Here is a 20,932-nt window from a genome sequence, read left to right as displayed (position 1 = left end):
CTATCTTTTTCAAAACCAACGGAGTTCAGAAATAAATTTTGGATGTTTTTGACCTGCCTGCTTTTGTTGTTGTTTATTTGTTCAGTCGTTTCCGACTCCCGTGCCTTCATGGACCAGCCCATGCCAGAGCTTTCTGTCGGCTGTCGCCACCCCTAGCTCCCCCAAGGTCAAGTCTGTCACCTCCAGAATATCATCCATCCATCTTGCCCTTGGTCGGCCCCTCTTCCTTTTGCCTTCCACTTTCCCTAGCATCAGCCTCTTCTGCAGGGTATCCTGTCTCCTCATTATGTGACCAAAGTACTTCAGTTTTGCCTTTAATACCATTCCCTCAAGTGAGCAGTCTGGCTTTATTTCCTGGAGTATGGACTGGTTTGATCTTCTTGCAGTCCAAGGCACTCTCAGAATTTTCCTCCAACACCACAGTTCAAAAGCATTATCTTCCTTCGCTCAGCTTTCCTTATGGTCCAGCTCTCGCAGCCATAGGTTACTATGGGGAATACCATTGCTTTAACTATGCGGACCTTTGTTGTCAGTGTGGTGTCTCTGCTCTTAACTATTTTATCAAGATTTGTCATTGCTCTCCTCCCAAGAAGTAAACATCTTCTGATTTCCTGGCTGCAGTCAGCGTCTGCAGTAATCTTTGCGCCCAGAAATACAAAGTGTGTCACTGCCTCCACATTTTCTCCCTCTATTTGCCAGTTATCAATCAAGCTGGTTGCCATAATCTTGGTTTTTTTTAGTTTTAACTGCAACCCAGCTTTTGCACTTTCATCTTTCACCTTTGTCATAAGGCTCCTCAGCTCCTCCTCGCTTTCAGCCATCAAAGTGGTGTCATCTGCATATCTGAGATTGTTAATGTTTCTTCCTGCGATTTGCCTGCTACTACAGGATTTGTTTAGGATGGCCTGTTTTGTAGCCAGTCTTGTGTGGCTAGTTTGGATACAGTACAAATGAATGCTTAAACAAATATGACAGATGTGTGTATGGCAGTCCCCAATGAAAATAGGGAATGGCCACACATGTTAATCACCCAGTCTTCATTCTTCAGCCTATTGAGAAAGATCTTCCGAGGTGTTGACAAAACTAGCTCTCTGTTGTTTGTTCGCTGAACACATTGGTGCAGTCTAACTTTTAACAGAAAAGGGGACAATATTCAAGTTCCATTTCCTCTGCTTCTCTCTGTATGGTTATGCAGCTATACAATATTGCATGTAGGTAAAGAGAGCAAGGGTGAACAATGCAAGCATGTAATCACCCATCTAAGATGACAACAGCAGAAGCCTCTAGCAGAAAGACCTGCAGTGCACCCAGGGAAGTTGCTCATAGACACTAAACTTCTTTGTATGCTTTTGCGGGCATTAAATGCATCTTTGCATTCAACATATATCAGGGTTTGATGCCAATCAGGATTTTCCCCTAGAGCAAGTAGTAGCTTCAGAAGAGAGGTTTTTGTCAGGAATGCAGTAGGGAGGAAAGGGTTACATTTAAATTGTATATTGTTTTAACTTGGTTCATGGTTTAATTTGTTTTTAGTTGTGTATATTTATTGTTTTATACTGTATGCTTTTATCTGTATGCCGCCCTGAGATCTTAATGATATAGGGCGGGATACAAATGTAATAAATAAATAAATACATTCTCTCTCAAAAGTTGCTGTAATCCCAATATCGATCAGCCCCCGCTCCCCCCACAGCAGATGGCGTTTACATTTTTTTATCTGCATGCTTAAATGCCAAGATACATTTGTCTTGTTTTGCGCTCAGGATGCTTTGTTCATTTCCCTTAGATATAAATGAGCTAAAGGTGTTTGTGGACCTGGCGTCTATCTCTGCGGGAGAGAATGACATGGATGTGGATCGTGTCGCTTGCTTCCATGATGCTGTACTTGGCTACTCTTCCCTGATGTATGAGTTGAAGCGGGAGTCAGGGTTTAAGGAGTTCTTGGTATGTTTGGAAAAACTGTGGAAAGCCCTGGAAAGTGATCAGCACCTCCCAGCAAAACTGGTAATTTCTGCAGCAATACTTTAATTCATCTGTGTGTACTTGCTCTTATGCATCATTAACTTTCTTTTGTGCTCAGTTTGGGTTTCTGCTGATGTATTGTACTGCACATTATTGTCTGAAGCTAACAGATATTGAGACTGAAGTCAGTGGGGTATCTGCCGTTTAACTACCTACACCTAATGGTTACACAGCTGTATATGCAATTCTCTATCACATGCACTTCAACTCATTGTCAATTTGTGAAAGAAGTGGCATGTTACTTGCACTTAATTAAATATTCTGTGCCATCTTGAATGTAAAGATAAGGTGGGGTAGAATTCTTTTGAACTTTTTTTTGTGTGTGAATTTTTAAATTTATTTTAATTGTAACCAAAAAGTGATCAGTCCCCTAACAACTGATGTCTAAACAGCTATTATATAAAATTAATTAATGCAATTTTAGGGGGGGGGAACAATACAAAGAACGAAAGAAAAGAAAAAATAAACTAATTAATAAGTGTACTTCATTTGTTGTTATAATATCCAAATGCTCAAAGCTGAAGCGGATATATATTGTCAAGTCCAGTTGTAACATATATTGAATAAATCTCCGCCATATAGCATAGAAAGATAGTGGTTCTGTTTTTCCTTGGATTAGAAGCAAGTCATGAGTTATTTTTCTGATATTGCCACTGAACATATATTTTGGTCCATTTTACACTGCTGTGTAAATTGTCTGGCGAGCGGTAGTTAGTAAAAATAATGATAAATCTTTACATTTCAAACTTATATTAGATCCTTTGTATATTGATAAAAATAATTCTGGGTCATATGCAATCCTTTCTCTAGTAATATCCATCAATTCCCTATGTACTAACATCCAGAATCCCTGTGTATGTGGACAAGTCCACCATGACTGAAAATACGTGCCTTTTACCCCGCAGTCTCTCCAACGAAGGGGGCTACATGTTGAAGTAATATGTGCTTAGCTGTATTGGTGTGCGATACCATCTATGCAGTATTTTCAGAGAAGTTTCTCAAATAGAAGCTGATTTTGATCTAAATGGTCTATTGTTCCATAATTTATTCCAGCTAGCGTAATCTAATTCCCTTCCAAAATCTCCTTCCTACACTTTCTTCATGACCACCGTCGAACCGATCCGCATGTCTATTAGGATAGCATAATTCCCTTCCATCCTTCCCCTACCATTAGCATTGCTCATTCTAATCCTGTTAAGATTCTGAGTGCATGCATCTTTATATTGGGGTCTCTGAGGAGGTGGGATAATTGTATTTCTTGTAGTTATCCTAGGCCTAGGTCTCCTAGATCAGCTCTGAGTTGTTATATTGTTTTTGGTTTACCCTGGGCATAAAAATCTCTCAGTCGAAAATATCCCTTTCCTCCCCATTCAGAGATTTTAGTGATGATAGTTGTATCTAAATTACCTGGATATATTTGTAATGGGGTGAGGGGTAACCACACTGGAGACAGCTTGGATTGCCACTTTTTCCAAATTGTAAAAATAGTCTTAGTGCATGGAATTTGGATATTGTTTAGCGCCTTTGTTTTTATATGATAATATTTTTTATTGGGTATGGATTCGACTTTCTCAGCATAGTTTTATTACATCACCATCTCCAGTCACTGAGTAATTTTAGTTGGGAAAAAGGTGTGGGGCTAGTGGGACTAATCTAGATTATATCTTCTCCCTACACTCCGCAGTGTGATTCTACAAGACACTTGGAATGGCTGAAAACCATAAAGGAGAGCCATGGCTCTGTGGAACTATCATCTATATCACTGGCAACTACAATCAATAGCAAAGGAATCTACAGAATTAGGGCACCCACAGAAGGCCAGAAGGTGAGACTATGCTTCAAAGACTGCAAGGCATACTAACCCAGTTCTTGTAGCCTTTCTGCTCATCTTTTTCTAGCTGTCTTTTTCTTAATATTACATTATGTAAGTTCCTGTAAACAGAAAAGCTAGAAAAGTGTTACTTAAAAAGGAGATGACTTTGGCTATTTCTGGCAGACTAGATTAATTGAAAGCCTTCCTGTTTTGTGGAGCTAGAAGCCTTGGGAAAAGATGTGTGGTCAAGAATGCATGTGATTTTAAAGAAATAGACATAGAGCCCGTGGCTTGTTTAATCCCTGGCACATGCAGGGAACGATTTGCCTAATTACCTGCCCAAATGCTGCTTGTTGTGTCATGCAAACCTGGGAGGCATGACTTATTGGAGTGGGAAACAACCCTCAAATAACCCTCAGTTAAGGCAACAACCCTCTCTTGTTGCCTTATCTGAGAGTTGTTTGCCCCTCTAACAAGCCATGCTTGTTTGGACAACACAGCAACCTGTGCCCACGTGGGTAATTAGGCAAATAGCACTCTGCAAGTGCTGACATATGCTGAGGATTAAACAAGCCACGGTGATTGAATGAACCAGGTCATTGAAGGACCGCTGGCATCACAATGCTGACTAGGGTTCCCCCACTCCCTGTGCTATCAGCTGATAGATCTTCCTTGATGAATTAAGTGGTATATAGTTGGGTATATCTGCAGGCTTTATATATACTTTTTAAAAATCTTTTTCCAAATTATCTGTGGCAGCTTTTCAATATATCAAAAGGTTTTTCACAGATGAATCAACTAACCATTGCTTCTCTAATTCGTTCTAGAATTTTTATGTGACATTAAATTTAAGAATTTACTCTCCCATGATAACTGCTTTCTGTTGCATTTGTATGCTGTATGCTGCCTAGGTTATTCTGTATATAAGTAGAATATAAATTGAACTAACCACCACCACCACCACCACCATCTTTATGCTGTTGTAGCTCCCCCATAATTTGGCATGTCACTTCACAGTGTTGCACAGACCTCTTTTTACTGTTTTTACTGTTGTCATTTCGAATGGGATAACAAATGGTGGTTTAAACAGTCAACCGTTAGTTATTTAACCCACTATGGGTTTTCGTGTTGTGTGGAGGAAGTTTTTAAACCAACTTTTGGTTATTTGGCTGAAATAACCAACACTGTGCAGAGTTGAATATTTGAACCCCCATTGGTTATTGTGCTGTGTGCAGGGCACCATTGGTTATTTCCTCTGCCACCATTGGTTATTTTGTCAGCCACAGAGTTGCAAGGCAAGAGTGGTCAAAGAGATGGCTGTTGCTCTAGTCCAGCTGGCAGGATAGTTTTTCGGTATCAATGGCTGATGGGATACTAGTGGGAGGACTGAGTGGGGAGAGACAGTGGGGGTTGAGTGAAACAACTTAGCATCGACTAATAGTCAACTCAACGCTGATCCTAATCCACACCATGGTTGGTTATTCTCATGTTGTGTGTGGAGTACCCCCTAGATAAACAACTGTCAAGTTGATTATTACCCCATTGTTGACTGTCATGTTGTCTGAACACAGCCTTGGTATCCCTAGTTATGCATAGCCAGTGGGGCTCTAATTGCATAAGGAAATAAAAGAAAAATCAAAATCATTTGTTGTCATCCTTATTTGTTTAAAGGTTTCTCTGGATGCTGTCCTATATCTGACCATTCCAGAAAGCCATGGTGACAAAGAAGAAATACGGCAGTACTCTTTGGAAGAGCTCCGAGAATTGATGAACAAGCTGATGTTGATGTCAGGAAAGGTAGAACAAAGTGTGGAAGTGGATAGGTTTTCTGAGGTCAGTTTTCAATCATACCTTTGTGCGTGTGTGTTTTAATGCTGTGTAGTCGGGTAGAAAGAGTGATAATGTCCTACTTCCAGCCTTATCACATTTTCAGACTATATTGAGAGATGATAGAGACTAGGGCAAAATTACAGGAAAATATAATTTGATGCTGTTCAGAGACTTTTGCTTATTATTGAATTGTGATAAGTAGTTGCAGATTAAGATCCTTGTTTCCTCAGGGATGGCTTCACCCTCTGGTTGCACACAAGCAGATCTTAGCCTGAAATCCAATTGGGACTTGTAAAGGCCTTCCAGGTTCCAGTGAATTTGATGCAAAGTGATGCAAACCAGAATAATTAAAATGCTAATATCAGAGCCAGTGTGGTGTAGTGTCTAAAGTGTCACAGACTCTCAGCCCAACCTACCTCACAGAGTTGTTGTGAGGATAAAATAGAGGCGGAGGATTATGTACGCCGCCTTGGGTTCCTTGGAGGAAAAAAGGTGGAATATAAATGCAATAATAAATAAATAAATTAACAAACAAATAAATAAAATCTGACTAATGTTCTTGGTACAGACTGTGTTGTCTTCCTCTCTGTTCAGAATGCTGAAGAGCTGAAGATCAGAAAGCATAAATAACCATGAAGGTCATTAGCCGTCATCTTTGTATTGGTTTTCTCTACAAAATGGCCATACCTATGGTGCTATATGTTGATATATTTATATAATAAATCATGAAATACTATAACATACTCCTTTAACTGGCAAACTTGGTAGTTTTGGCTTACTAAAACCACTTGCATTACATCTCCAATTGTATTTCTTTATTCGACACACAGGTGTTTTCTAGTGTTGAGAGACTTGCACTGTCCTTCATAGACCTTTATTCTGCTGGAAACACGCTCTTCCGATCTTGGATCACTGACATATATTGCTCACCCAACAATGAGTTTTGTATTAGCATGGACTATGGTGTGGATCCTATCTGGGAACTCTTTGGAAATGGAAAAGTGACAGAAGTTCTGCCAGCCATATGCCGAAAGATGGAGAGTTTCCTACAGAGGTGGAACCACTTCATTTTAGAGAAGCGATCCCAGTACTTTTATCTGAATTACTACATGGCGGAGCAACTTGTATATTTGTGCAAGGAGCTTGGCTCAAAATGCCCCAGTGAGGCTGCCTTGATTATGCTCTCATTCATAAAGCACGACTGCAGTAAACAAGATGTACAGAAGGTCTCCAAACAAATGGAATTAAAAAAGCCAAAGAGGAATTTTGCTGAACACTTTGGACTGATGGAAAGAGGGAGAGAATTGACTGCAGAGCTAGAGTATATTTGGGAGTCCTACATGGAGACCATGGGCTCGTTCCTTCCAGGCTGCTTGGACATTGAAACCCTTGGTATTTTCCTGGACAAATTAGCAGATTTGGAGAAGAGGAGTGTTGTGCGAATATTGCCACGTGGTCTTCAAGTTGGCAAGCCCAACCTCATTCTTTGCCCTCGCTCTGAAGCCTTGGTCTATGCGCTGGCCATCTACATGAACAGCCCAGGAGAGATGCTACCTTCTTATGATGAGGTCTTGCTTTGTTCAGCAGAAACCACCTATGAGCAAGTGGAACTGTTTTTGAGGCGGTGCCTCACTCCAGGAAGCAAGGAGATGAAGATTTACACCTTGCTGTTTGCAGATGAGTTGAGCTATGATGTTGGCTACAGGTCTGAGGAGCTGTTCCAGAACCTTTGCTTAAAGCATCAGGATGACTATCGCCTAGTGATCCTCTGCAACTGTGAGAGAGAGCACTGCTATGTCCCCTCTGTCTTCAGTCAGTTCAAAGTTCACATGATCCTTCATGAGTCCCTGGAAGACATTCAGAATTATCTTGAGAATCATTACAAAGCCTTGCAGCCAGCAAGTTCATCAGCTTCTGTCTTCAAGGACCAAATGTGTGTTGCGATTGTGTCTTCCAAAAGAGCTGGAGTGGGTGAGAAAACTAACTTAAAAGAAAACTAAACTAAATTGCTTATTGAGAGGTTAATATAAAATGGTTCTGATCTATAGGTTCTAATATTGAAATATTTGGATGATACTCAGTTTGTGATAACAATTGGTCTTTAATTTCAGGGGCTTATTATTATCCCATATCATATAAACATATTTCAATATAATGCATATTATTTTTTAAATGCTTGTAATAGCTGCAGGAGATTAGGTATTGTGTGACCGGTTAATGGTACTATTTATGCCAGAATACACGTTAATTGTAATGTATTAGATCAGGATAGAATTGAGTAGGGTATGGTTTATAGTACTGCTGTTTTTCTTTGTTGATTTCACCTTTGGAGCAGTTCAATTCTCTCTTTATATTTTCTTGGTTAAATTTATTGAGTACTAGAATAGTTACTGGAATGCTTTCCCACCGAAACAGCCTCTAGGGGGCTGCCTATATGTTCCAAAAGACCTACGGTGGCTGAACTATGACGCTGTGTTGATTAAATGACACAGCAGCCACCTCAAAGCCATCATAGGACGTTCCCTCAAAACTCCAAAGAAAAAAGTTCAGAGATTTACCCCATTTTTCCCCCTCTGGAGCGAGGTGAATACAGCGTATATGCTGTCTAGCCTTGCTTCAGAGTCGCGCTGCAGGCATGGCTGGGCGGATGGTTTCTCCTGATTGGTCACCATCCGCACAGCAGAGGACAGGGGGTGGGCCTGATGCTGGAAGCCCTGCGTTTCACTGCAGTGTCAGGATTAGCTGCTGCCATTACGCAGCAACCGGAACATGGGGTTTGAGCTCGTCGTGGCAGCAACCCACTGCCATATAGACAGCCCTCTGGTTGTTTCCTGGCTCTGTGTAGTAATGAAACGAGCATACAGTACATCCATTTCCTGTAAATCCTTAGGAAACTTGCATATTGTTTTAGAGAAAATCAAGAAGAGGGTTTTCCCCTCCAGACTTTGAGAAATCTGAAAAAGAAAGAAGCATATCACCCTAAGGTCATTACTTGTCTTTATGTCCCTATCTTTCTAAATTAGATCAGATTTGTTGTCCTATTATTATTCTTGCATGTAGTAGAGCAAAAATCCAAACTCAGTTTCCATCAAATCCATTGTTGTTTTTATTTCTCTTCTGTGTCTATTAATAACTATATTGTGCTTTTGTAACTAATAACAGGAAAATCTCTCTATGTAAAGAGGCTGCATGAGAAAATGGAAGCAAAACTGCAGAATGATGCAGTGCCCTTAAAAACAATTCGACTGACAGATCCCCATGTGAATGAAGACAAAGTGCTGAAATCTCTCCTCCCATTCCTGAATGATCAGTATCAGAATCAGCCCATGATATTTCATTTTGATATCACTTCTTCAGTGAGTATACTCCAGTTTTGACAGAAATTCTTCACAAATGCTTTCCACCTCCATACATTGAATAAACAATTTGTTTGAGGAACATTTTTATAACCAGGTGTGATGAAAAGGTGGGAGTTTGGGTAGATAATGTAGTTAATAGATAATGAGGATCGACTATGTTTAAGGGAGTGCAAGTATAGTGAAGTAAAAATAGGAAAAGCACCACAATTTGGAAAGTAAGGAGTTCAGTATATGCAATTCTATTGACTAGAGAAACACAGAAGTCTGGTGTGATTGGTGGTTCCTTGAGTTTTCTGGAGATTGGTTCATTTTATAAACTCAAAGCCTGGTTGGAAGATTAGGTTCTATGTTGGGGGGCAGGAAAAATCGCTTGGGATAAAGGAGTTGGGAGGGAGCTACTTAGAATTGTAAAATAGTAGAGTTGGAAGGGGCCTATAAGGCCATCAAGTCCAATCCCCTGCTCAATGCAGAAGTCCACCTTAAAGCATACCTGACAGTTAAAGCTGCTGCTGCAACTTTAACTGTTGTGATGAAGAGGGCACCTCACCAGGTGCTGCACGCATACAAATGACACCTGCTGAAATTCCCTTTTCTAAACAACTGTTAAAGATACAAGAGCCCTGTCCTCCTTTTAATATGGTCACCCTAGATGAGGCCCCGAAGAGCTTCTCCAAAATGGATTTCAACTTGATGAACCTTAGAAGAAAAAACTGGCTTTAAGAACATCATGATAGACAGATTAGAATTGAATGAATCAGGATCCGATCCCAAATCAAAATAATCCAGACTATATTACCCCGCTTCTGTGGCAGCCCAGATTGTCCTGCTGCAGTCTCCATCTACAGCAACCTACTCAGGAGCAGAGGGACATTGCTCGGCCAATAATTTACTCATGTATATTTGAAGGTACTGTGGGTAACAGATTACAGTACCTCAGATAATGGCAGCATGAGATAAAATAGAACAACAGATGTCTTTGGCACCACTCCAGTAGACCAATGATGATGTAGTAATCCTGATTAAAATGATCTCTCTTTGCCAATTGAACCATTAAGTTTTTGTATTCTCTTAGGTCCAGACTGGAATTTCAGAATTTCTGTTTAAGCTGTTGGTTTTACAGTACCTGACAGATATAGATGGGAAACTCTGGCTGAGGAAACAGTGCCACTTGTATGTAATAGAAATTCTTGAAGAATCTCTATCATTAAAAAAACCAACAAAATCTGTAAGTACCTATTATTATTATTATTATTATTATATTTATTTATTTATTTATTTATTTATTTATTTATTTATATAGCACCATCAATGTGCATGGTGTACTATGGATATATTATAGCTATACCTTTTCTTCTGTGTGAAAATTTGATGAGCTTTTTATTGTGCAATTTCCTTGCTTCATTCATGGAATTTTACAGGAGTTTCAGATGATGTTTCCCACTGCTTCTTCAGTTATTTTTCTTTCCCCAAAAAATTGGTTGAGGGGAAAAAGAGAACAGCTGCACAGTGCCTTCTGAGTAGTAGCACTAGATGTCCTCTGTCTGGAAGTACCATTGATGAATGTTATAAAGTCACTACAAATGCTACTTTATTTGGTCTTTCCCATACAGACATTAGAGAACACTCATAGCAGATAGTAAAGAAGATCTTTAAAAACATGAAAATAATTGTATTTCCTGGCAAATATTTAAGCATAAGAATTGGATGTTAGTGCCAGGAGAATTGAAAGGAACATTTTAAAGGACTTGGATTTGAAATATGTCACATAAGTGGGTGGAATAGAAAGGGTGAGTAGCAAAGAGCTAATTCTGCTCATGCTAGTTATTACAGCTCTGCAGTGTTGAATTGTCAGTCTTGCTAGCAATTCAAAATTGGAATGCTGTGGAAAAGTGATAGTGTTTGTAAGAAAGGAGAAATTAATGTTCACTCACCACGTGCAATAAGATTCTATGATGATTTCCTTCCTTCTTGCTTTTTTCCTTTTTAGATTTCTCCAGGATTGAAGTACAGTTTTCTTGATGTGTTCCCCAAAGTAACCTGCAGATCTCCCAAGGAAGTACTGGAAATGGACACCCAGGGAAACCTATCCCATGGCTGCTCAGAACCAGGAATGGATCTGGAAGTGTTCCATAGTGAAACTTTTCAGAGACCATTCCAGTACTTAAGAAGATCTAACGGAGGTGATAATCTTGACACATTCCAGTATGAAGAAGGCTTGGTTGAAGGGACTCCAGCAGAATGTCTACAGCTGCTCCTTATGCATTGTGGAATAAGAGATCCTTCTTGGTCAGAACTGAGGAACTTTGCTTGGTTTCTGAACCTTCAGCTAAGAAACTGTGAGACATCAGTGTTCTGTAATGCTGCCTTTGTCCAGGATACTTTGCAGGGTTTCAAAAACTTTGTGGCCACCTTTATGATTTTAATGGCAAAGGATTTTGCAACACCTTCGCTTAACATTTCAGATGAGAGCCCTGGGAGGCAGTTTTTTGACATGGAAGGTGTCACTGAAGAAGACCTTGCTCCATTCCAGATTCGGAAAAAGTGGGAGTCTGAACCCCATCCATATATATTCTTCAATAAGGACTCTATTTCCATGACATTCATTGGCTTTCATCTCCAGCCTAATGCTAATGGTGGCATTGATGCCATCAATCCTTTGAATGGGAGTATCATAAAGAGAAATGTGATGACCAAGCAGCTGTACCAGGGATTATCCCATCAAAGAGTTCCATTCAATGTTAATTTTGATGCACTTCCCAGACATGACAAAATTCAGACACTTTGCATGGTTTTAGGACTCCAGGGATGGACTGATCCTGATAAAACATACAAACTCGATGAAACGTATGAGCTCACAACAGACAATATATTGAAGATCCTTGCCATTGAAATGCGATTCAGGTGCGGGATCCCTGTCGTCCTCATGGGAGAGACAGGTTGCGGAAAAACCAGGCTCATAAAATTCCTGTGTGAACTGCGTAGGAGCGGTGCTCCTGCTGATAACATGAAGCTTGTCAAAGTCCATGGAGGCACCACAGCAGATGCAATCTATGCCAAAGTCAGGGAAGCAGAAGTTATTGCTATTGACAATAAGCAGCAATACCAGTTTGACACCATCTTGTTTTTTGATGAAGCCAACACTACTGAAGCTGTCAGCAGTATCAAGGAAGTCCTGTGTGATCACACTGTAGAAGGAGAGCCTTTGGTCCACAACTCAGGCTTGCAAATCATCGCTGCCTGCAATCCTTATCGAAAACACACTGGAAAAATGATTAAGCGCTTGGAGTCAGCTGGCTTAGGCTATCGTGTCAAAGCAGAGGAAACGAAGGATAAGCTTGGCTCCATTCCTCTTAGGCAGCTTGTATACCGGGTCCACGCGCTCCCACCTAGCATGTTACCTCTGGTGTGGGATTTTGGGCAGTTGAACAACTTTACGGAAAAACTCTACATACAGCAGATTGTCCAAAGACTTACCAGGTCAATACAAATGTCTGGTGCTGAGATTAAGATAATAACAGATGTGCTTTTTGAGTCTCAGACTTATATGAGGAAAAGGAACGACGAATGCAGCTTCATCAGCCTCAGAGATGTGGAACGCTGTGTGGAAGTCTTCAAGTGGTTCCACAACCACAGTGACGTAGTAATGAAACATCTGGAGAAGTATCTTGCAGAGAGGAAGACTGCTAAAGGTTCTATCCAGAGAGACAAAGTCATTTGGTCCTTGGTTATTGCTGTTGGTGTTTGCTACCATGCCTCCCTAGAAAGGAAAGAGGCATACCGAAGAGTCATCAGCAAAATACTTCCACCCCCGTATGATAAAGAGAAAGGAATTCTTGAAGAAATTGGTTTAGTTCAGGATCTCTTCTTGAGTGGTGCACCTCTGAGGGAAACAATAGCAAGAAACTTGGCACTGAAGGAAAATGTCTTTATGATGGTTATCTGCATTGAACTTAAAATCCCCTTGTTCCTCATTGGAAAACCGGGCAGCTCCAAATCTCTTGCCAAGACCATTGTGGCTGATGCCATGCAAGGCCAAGCAGCATACTCTGAGCTTTATAAGGAACTGAAGCAAATCCATCTGGTGTCCTTTCAGTGCAGCCCACACTCTACCCCTGAGGGCATCATAAATACTTTCAAGCATTGCTCTCGCTTCCAAGAAGGAAAGAACCTGAAGGAGTATGTCTCTGTAGTCGTGTTAGATGAAATTGGCTTAGCTGAAGACTCCCCCAAAATGCCTCTGAAGACTCTTCACCCGCTGCTGGAAGATGGATGCGTTGATGATGATCCACTGCCTCACAAAAAAGTTGGCTTCATTGGGATCTCTAACTGGGCTTTGGATCCAGCTAAGATGAATCGGGGTATCTTTGTATCCCGTGGAGACCCAAGCAAGCAAGAACTCATAGAAAGCGCAAAGGGTATTTGCTCTTCAGAGCGTGTCATCTGCTCTTCAGAGCGTGTCATCCTGCAGAAAGTTGAGCGTTTCTTTCCTATCTTTGCAGATGCATATGAAGAGATTTGCAAGACCCAAAATAAGGAATTCTTTGGGTTGCGGGACTATTACAGCCTCATAAAAATGACATTTGCTTTAACAAAAAAATCTAAGAGCACTCCTGCTCCCCGAGACATAGCAGAAGTGGTTCTCCGTAATTTCAGTGGCAAGGAAGGCATTGAGGCCTTGGACATTTTTATGTCTAAGATCCCAGAGAAAGGCGATGTTACCTCTGGGGACATCAGTACGACTGACCTAGTCAAACAGAACATTTACAGTGACTATCAGGATGGAGAATGCCGGTACCTGCTAGTGTTAACAGAAAATTATGCTGCGCTTCAGATCCTTCAGCAGGCTTTTTTCAAAGATGCACAGCAGCCAGAAATTATATTTGGTTCCAGCTTTCCCAAAGACCAGGAATACACCCAGATCTGCAGGAACATCAACCGAGTGAAGATGTGTATGGAGACTGGGCAGATGGTGGTCCTTCTCAACCTGCAAAATCTCTATGAAAGCCTGTACGATGCCCTCAACCAGTATTATGTTCAACTTGCTGGTCAGAAGTATGTTGACCTTGGTTTGGGGACCCATCGAGTGAAATGCAGAGTGCATCCTCAGTTCCGCTTGATCGTTATTGAGGAGAAAGAGGTGGTGTACAAACATTTTCCCATTCCATTGATCAACAGGCTTGAGAAACACTACCTGGATATCAGTACAGTGTTGGACAAATGGCAAAGAGGCATTGTGGAAGAACTGAAGAAATGGGTGAACAACTTCACAGCAGTTGAGACAGAAAAACATTTGATGGGTCAGCAGAAATATACCCCTTCCGACGTCTTTGTTGGCTACCATTCTGACACCTGTGCCTCAGTTGTCCTGCAGGTGACGGAAGAGCTGAAAATGGGTTTTCCTCCTGAGGAACTAATACGAAAAGTAGAAGAACAGGCCAAGTTGGTACTGCTGAACTGTGCAACGCCAGATTCTGTAATCCGTGTTGGTGATTCACGTCTGGGTTCCTTTGAGGCACATGAGTTGGCTATGATATACTTTCAGCAGCAGCAGCACACTTGTCTTGCAGATTTCCTCTGTGCTTGCCTCGGCACTGAGTCCAGGGGTCGCACAGTCTTTACTGAGGTGAGTTGTTCTAAAATACGTCTTTATTCTTTTATATACATAGAGATTCTGAACACTCAGGACAGGGCTGCACAACCTTTTCAAGTGTCAGTTGGGGGGCTGTAGACACATGCATAGGCACAAGTACATGCACATATACACCTAAATGCGGATGCACAGTCAGATGCAGGGACACATGCATACCTGTTGTAACACCCAGCGATCCCACTTCCAAGATTGCTGTAGATGCCTGGGGGTTAGGAGAGGTGGAAAGCCTGTCCCAGCTATCTCATTTCTGACACTCAAAGCAGCATTCAGAGGGTCATAGAGCTCTCTGATAGCAGTTGCCAAGGGCAGGCCTTCTGAGACCAGCTCTCAGAGCATCTTGCCGGAAGTGGAAGCAATGATATTCTGCATTGTTTGCAATTGGCATTGAGGGAGGACAGAGACTGATATCATCACAGTCACTGTATTGAGAAGCAACTGTTTAGGAGAAATCAAACTTCATCATAGTGGCAAAACTGGAAGTAAATTCAGCAGCAGCTGCAAGGGGGATTGTGAGGAGCCACACTAAAGCTGGTGGGGTGGCCATATCTGGGTCATATGTGGGCTTTATCATTTTCTTTACCGTTTTAGATTACTACATTCTCCAGACTACTGACAGCAGCAGACATAGAGAGTTTGGAGGCAGACGTACAGTGTAATATGGACAGCCTCAAAGTTCTGTTCTTGCACCAATTTGACACAGAACATTCATTTTTAAAAGAAATTCGGTGAGTTGTTCCTCCTCCTCCTCCTCCTCCTCCTCCTTCTTCTGTTGATGTTTACAATATTTATATATCACTCAATTATCTAACACATATTCCAGAGTGGTGAACATAGGTATAAACAATAAAAGAAAGATTAAAGAAGCAAATTAAAAGTGTTCAGTTTAAAAACAAAGGAACCAGAGAAAACAGTGACTAGTCAGGAAAGCTTCTTGAAACAGAGTTGTTTTCAGGAGGTGTTGGAAGCAGCCTAATGTTGGTGTCTGCCTGACCTCCAGGGGCAGAGAGATCCACAGGGAAAGCTTATGGACTGAACCAAAGGTTTCTAAACTTTGGGGGCCAATGGGCACATTTAGATTTGTATGAAACTGTTGTGGACACCATCACAAACTGGCTGCCATAGTGTGTGGGCAATTACGAAAAACACTAATTTCACAGAAAGGAAAACTGATGAGGTTAAAAGTCCATCAATTATACACTCCTTTGAATCTGCATATTCTGTTCCAAAACATCCATTTCACAGAAAGTGAAGCCAATTTCCCCAAATTACTTCTAAATAGATTCTTCTAAAATAAATTTCCACAAATTAATTTCCCCAAAATAGGAAGATCAGCCCTAAGTCATCCCCCCAAACACACAGTAACCAGAACCCCTCACTTCCCTGAGCCCCTGCTGCCCTCCTGAGTACCCTAAACTTTACCCAACAGCAGCTTTTTCCATTCCTTTGTTTTCAGTTTTAGCTGGCTGGAAGGAAACAGAGATTCAGCCTCTAAGCTGTACTTCTCTCTTTTCTTTGAAGAATGTTATGGGCCCATGTGGAGCCCAAGGCATTCTGGGCAAGTGAAATTAGGGAGTTGGTTGAAGGCCAGAGTTCTGCTCCTTTCTAGCTGCTCAAGGTATTTTTTAAAAATCAGAAATACTTGTAACTTCTTAAAAAATTTAAATGGGGAGGGACAACAGCTGTTGGCGGGCACCAAGGAAACTGTTTTGGGACAATGTGGTGGCCTTGGGCACTGCATTGCCGACCCAAAGATGAAGTTGCAAATGATTATGTAATTTTAGAATGGAATAAATGAGTAGAGAGTAAGAATAGGATTGTGGAAGTGTTCAAGATTATGTTGTCATTTCAACCTGCTAGCATTTATGGGAGGTGGTATTGTACTGTTTTCTACTGATAGGTAGGTGTTTGTTTATTTTTGTCTGTTTGTGTGTGTACGCATGTTTAGTGATCCACTCCTGCTAGAAAAGTAAAAAATGCATCTAACCATTTTTGTGCCATCTGCTGGTGTTTTCTCCCAGGACATTCTTTGATGCTACACCTGGAACTAAAATCCTGATTATTCAGGCAGAATTTGAAAATGGATCCCTCAGTGCCCAGCTTGTTGCCTCAGCTAAGTATGTTGCATGTTAGATGACATGTAAGATGTATTTTACTCAGCAGCACTGAGCACGTGATAATGGGCATAGGTGATATTTACTGTAAATAAAGGTCCAGCACACATTGTGGGCAAGCCATGAGGAAGTGTGAACTTGATGTAGAGCTATCTGAACCTAGTAGACATCCTAATGCTTTGTGTCAAGATGGGGTGGTAAGCTTTACACATGCTGAAGTAATGATGGGAGATGGTGATTGAATGTGAGGTGCTTATGATGGGCAGTAGATGCATTGATAGATGCATTGATGGTCTTCAGTACTTCTGAATGAAGTTGATGGTAACTGTTTCTGTTTCCTTGCAGATACTCAGTTGTTAATGAAATCAACAAACTAGATCTGAGTGAAGCCTCAGTGTTCATGTGCTTCATCACTAAGCTATCACGAGTTGAAGGAGGAAGTTCCTATGTAGGATTTCATGGAGGTAGGACTGGCTGTGTACAAGGATGCAGAATAAAGATGGGGTTTCTAACTAGTTTTGTATTAGTATTAATAACTGTCATCATCATATACATAAATTCAGTTGCTGTTATATTTATTTAAATAATTTGTATATCAAATATTATTAAATTACACAGTGATGCCCAAAACTTTATAACAGCCATATAAGTAAAACAGGCTACTGAAATAAGATCGAGGTATCTGCATACTTGCGGAAGTACAAGTTTGTACTTATAGGGCAACACCACCACCACCACCACCACCAAATATCACCATAAGGACTGAGTGACCACAAAATGTGGCTTACAATTTTGTCTTCTCTTTTTCTTTCTTGTCTTGCTCCATTCTGCTTCACTCTTGTCTTGACCCATCTTTGCCCTTGCAAAGAAATGAAATGCCCATGACTTACAGGTCAAAGCAAACTTTGATAGTTACAGGGCTGAAAAAAATAATCACATTTAATATATTTTTTTATATCCAGTGTTTTTGATGTATTTTAAGCCTCATTTTTTATTCACCCTGCTATATTGTCTTTCTGTCTTAACTACTTGGTAACAACTTCACCACCACATAATCACAGAACAACAGTCTTATCTAGACTGTGCCTTTAAGCCCAGAACTTTCACGACGCAAATGCTGGTATTTAGGCTGGGCAGAGCTATTTTCACGAGATGAAAAACTGAGTTTAATGCACATGTTTGATTGGGTGATGACTTCATTTTTATGAGACTGTATGTGTATTTTTAGCATGTTTATGATGAGATTTGATTGTAACTGTGTGTTTTTTAAGTTAGAGAGAAATGTAGCATTTATGTTTATGTTCTTAGAATATATATTAAAAAATCAATTTATGTTCTTAAAAATACATTATAATCGGGGGGAGGAGCCAGCGTGCCAATGGAGCAATAAGGGAAAAAAAGAACTGCCGATGGACCGGTAGGTTTTTAAGCCTTATCATCTAATTATCTGGGCTGGAAATAGTGAAGAACGGTGAAGATTGAATGGGAAACTTTGAGCTACAGAATGGGATTTAAAAGATTAAAGTATTTTGCTGCTTAACGAGTGTATTTGAAGTGGAAGGAAGGTGGCTAGTGGAGAAGTAGCCCCTCCTTGAACTGTTAAGAGCGGCTGTATAAGGAATCTCCCAGACGGAGAGCTTATCTTGAAAGGAATTTTAATTGCAGAGCCATCGTCAGGAGAGATTGATTGATAGCCACCTCTTCAGTAGCAAGTAATAAATCTCGTTAAGCATGGCAGTAAAACCCTTCTGAGCTCGCTGTTTGTTGGATTTGAAAGCGAAACTAATTAGCAGCAGCAGTATTTACAAGCCTATGCCACCCAAAAAAACTGCCCCGGTGGTGAAGCCACGCTGGGTTCAATACGCGTCCAACAATACCATTAAAAGACTTCAAAGAGTTGTTGATCCAGAGCCGGAGACAGAAGAAAAACAAGAAGAATCTGTAACAACGACAAAGGAGTTGAAGATGGCTGCCGGAGCTGGCGCAGAGCCAGCAGGGCAAGAGGAAATGGTGGATCAAATTTCAGCTATGTTGAGAAGTCTTAAAGCTGAACTATTTATGAAAATTGAAACGGAAATTGATAAAAATAATAAGAGGGTGGATAAGCTGGCTGCAGAAATGGCTATAAGAGACAATCAATTAGGCTTTTTGAAGACAGAGGTTGATCAAGTGAAAAATCAAGTTAAAGAAATTAAGAAGACTCAAAATGATCAAGAGGTGAAATTTAAAGATCTAGATAAGAGACTGATTGCTATGGAAGATAACGCACGAAGAGTAAACATGCGCGTTCGTTATATGGTGGAGAAGAAAGGGGAGGACCTCAGGAAGAATATTCTAAGCTGGTTTAAAGAACTAGTCCCAACCCTGCAATTAGCTGAAGAAGATGTGGAGCGTGCTCACAGGGTAGGGGGTTTCAGAAGTGGTGCACCCCCCAGAGATGTTTTGGTGAAATTTTTAAGCTATTACAAGAAAGAGCAATTGATGAAAGAATTAAGAGCATTGGGTGAGCTGAAGTTCCAAGGAGCATCAGTGCAGGTCTTTAATGATCTGTGCCAACAGACTTTGGAATGGAGACGCAGTGTCAAGGTCATAACAGAGGAATTGAAAAAGAAGAAAATTCTTTATGCATGGGGATATCCGATTTTTCTGCGTTTCTCATACAACGGGGAAAATCATAGGGTTTTCTCCGCCCAGCAAGGCATGGAGCTTCTTGAGAGCTTAGGTTTGGGTCCTCAAAGAGATGCTGGTGGCGGTGCAAAAAGCGATGATGAAGAAGAAAGAGGAGCAGTTGGGGGGGGGTGTAGATGGTTAATATAGCGATGATAAGAAATATATTAATTAGTTCCTGCTGGCTCTGGGTTCCTGGCTTCTTTCCCCCCCCCCAAAGGGTAAAAAAAAAATGGCGGAAGTATTAGACTTCCGGGTATATATTGGGGGGAAAAGTGATGGGAGGGAAGGGGGAAGTGGGGTGGGAGGGAAGGGTATGTTAGAGGTGTTGTATGTATATGTGTGTATGTTATGTTTTCAACACGATCGGGATCGAATAGAAGATCAGAGAGCTGAATATGGATAAGAAGTTAAGAATCTCAACGCTCAATGTCAAAGGTCTGGGGGCAGTCGTAAAAAGGAGAAGGATTGAACAATTGTTAAACAAGGATGGTTCTGATATGATATTTCTGCAAGAGACTCATCAAATTAAGGAGAAAAAGAACGTTATTCGATTGAGATGGCCAGTCTATTATGAAGTATCATTGGGGACATAAAAAAAAAAGGGAGTGGCCATTTTGATTTCAAAAAGAACTGGGTTTATGATGGAGGATATTAAAAAAGATGAGAATGGGAGATATCTCATGATTAAAGGTAAACTGGAGGGGGGAAAATATACTTTGATTAACATGTATGCACCAAACAATAAACAAAAAGAATTTTATGAGGAGGTATTAAGAGAGATGGAAGAATTCAAGGAGGGGTATGTAATTATGGCGGGAGACTTTAACATGGTTATGGACAATAGAGTAGATAGGTCAAATCCCTCTGAAGCAGAAAAGAGAAACAATGTTACTATTTTAAGCAAATTAATTAAAGAGAAGGATTTTGTTGATTCTTGGAGAGTTCTCAGAGGGGCAGACCCAGGATTCACGTTTTATTCTTCAGTCCATCATACATACTCCAGAATTGATCATATTTTTGTATCTAGAGATTTTGTAACCAAGACATGTAGAATGGAATTAGGGACAATCAAGGTATCGGATCATGCACTGGTAAGCTTAGTTTTTGCAGTTAGTAAGGAATATAAAGAAGCATTAAGGTGGAGATTGAATACTAAGATATTTAAGAATGATAAAGTAATTGAGAAAATGCAGAAGGAATTGTCAGAAACATGGGAAATAAATGAGAAAGGGGGAACAAGAATAGCAGTGGTTTGGGATACCATGAAGGCTGTGTTTAGGGGGAACTGTATTAGGGAAACGTGTAAATTAAAAAGACAACAAGAGGCAAGGCAGGCTACTCTAGAAAAAGAGATAATAAAGCTGGAAAAAGAATATTGGCAAACTAAGAATAAACATAAATTAATAGAATTAATGGCACAAAAAAAGGAATTAGAAAATATTAATTTAGAAGAGGTACAGAGGAATTTAATTTATAT

At 40.5% G+C, this 20,932-nt stretch overlaps 1 protein-coding gene across 1 annotated transcript in view; it reads left to right on the top strand.

The window, feature by feature from the left end:
• The window catches only part of LOC134394557 (E3 ubiquitin-protein ligase RNF213-like), a 121,750-nt gene that overhangs the window by 40,597 nt on the left and 60,221 nt on the right, over nt 1-20,932 (top strand). The window contains exons 20-29 of the mRNA XM_063120119.1: nt 1,787-2,004; nt 3,707-3,847; nt 5,507-5,668; nt 6,496-7,636; nt 8,828-9,021; nt 10,097-10,249; nt 11,012-14,647; nt 15,263-15,399; nt 16,693-16,788; nt 17,131-17,249. Coding sequence (XP_062976189.1) covers nt 1,787-2,004; nt 3,707-3,847; nt 5,507-5,668; nt 6,496-7,636; nt 8,828-9,021; nt 10,097-10,249; nt 11,012-14,647; nt 15,263-15,399; nt 16,693-16,788; nt 17,131-17,249 — 5,997 coding nt within the window. The remainder of the gene's footprint in view (nt 1-1,786; nt 2,005-3,706; nt 3,848-5,506; nt 5,669-6,495; nt 7,637-8,827; nt 9,022-10,096; nt 10,250-11,011; nt 14,648-15,262; nt 15,400-16,692; nt 16,789-17,130; nt 17,250-20,932) is intronic.

This window comes from Elgaria multicarinata, chromosome 3, assembly GCF_023053635.1.
Source record: "Elgaria multicarinata webbii isolate HBS135686 ecotype San Diego chromosome 3, rElgMul1.1.pri, whole genome shotgun sequence".
NCBI lineage: Eukaryota > Metazoa > Chordata > Lepidosauria > Squamata > Anguidae > Elgaria > Elgaria multicarinata.
The sequence above is the reverse complement of the archived record's forward strand: the minus strand, read 5'-3'. Positions and strand labels throughout refer to the sequence as shown.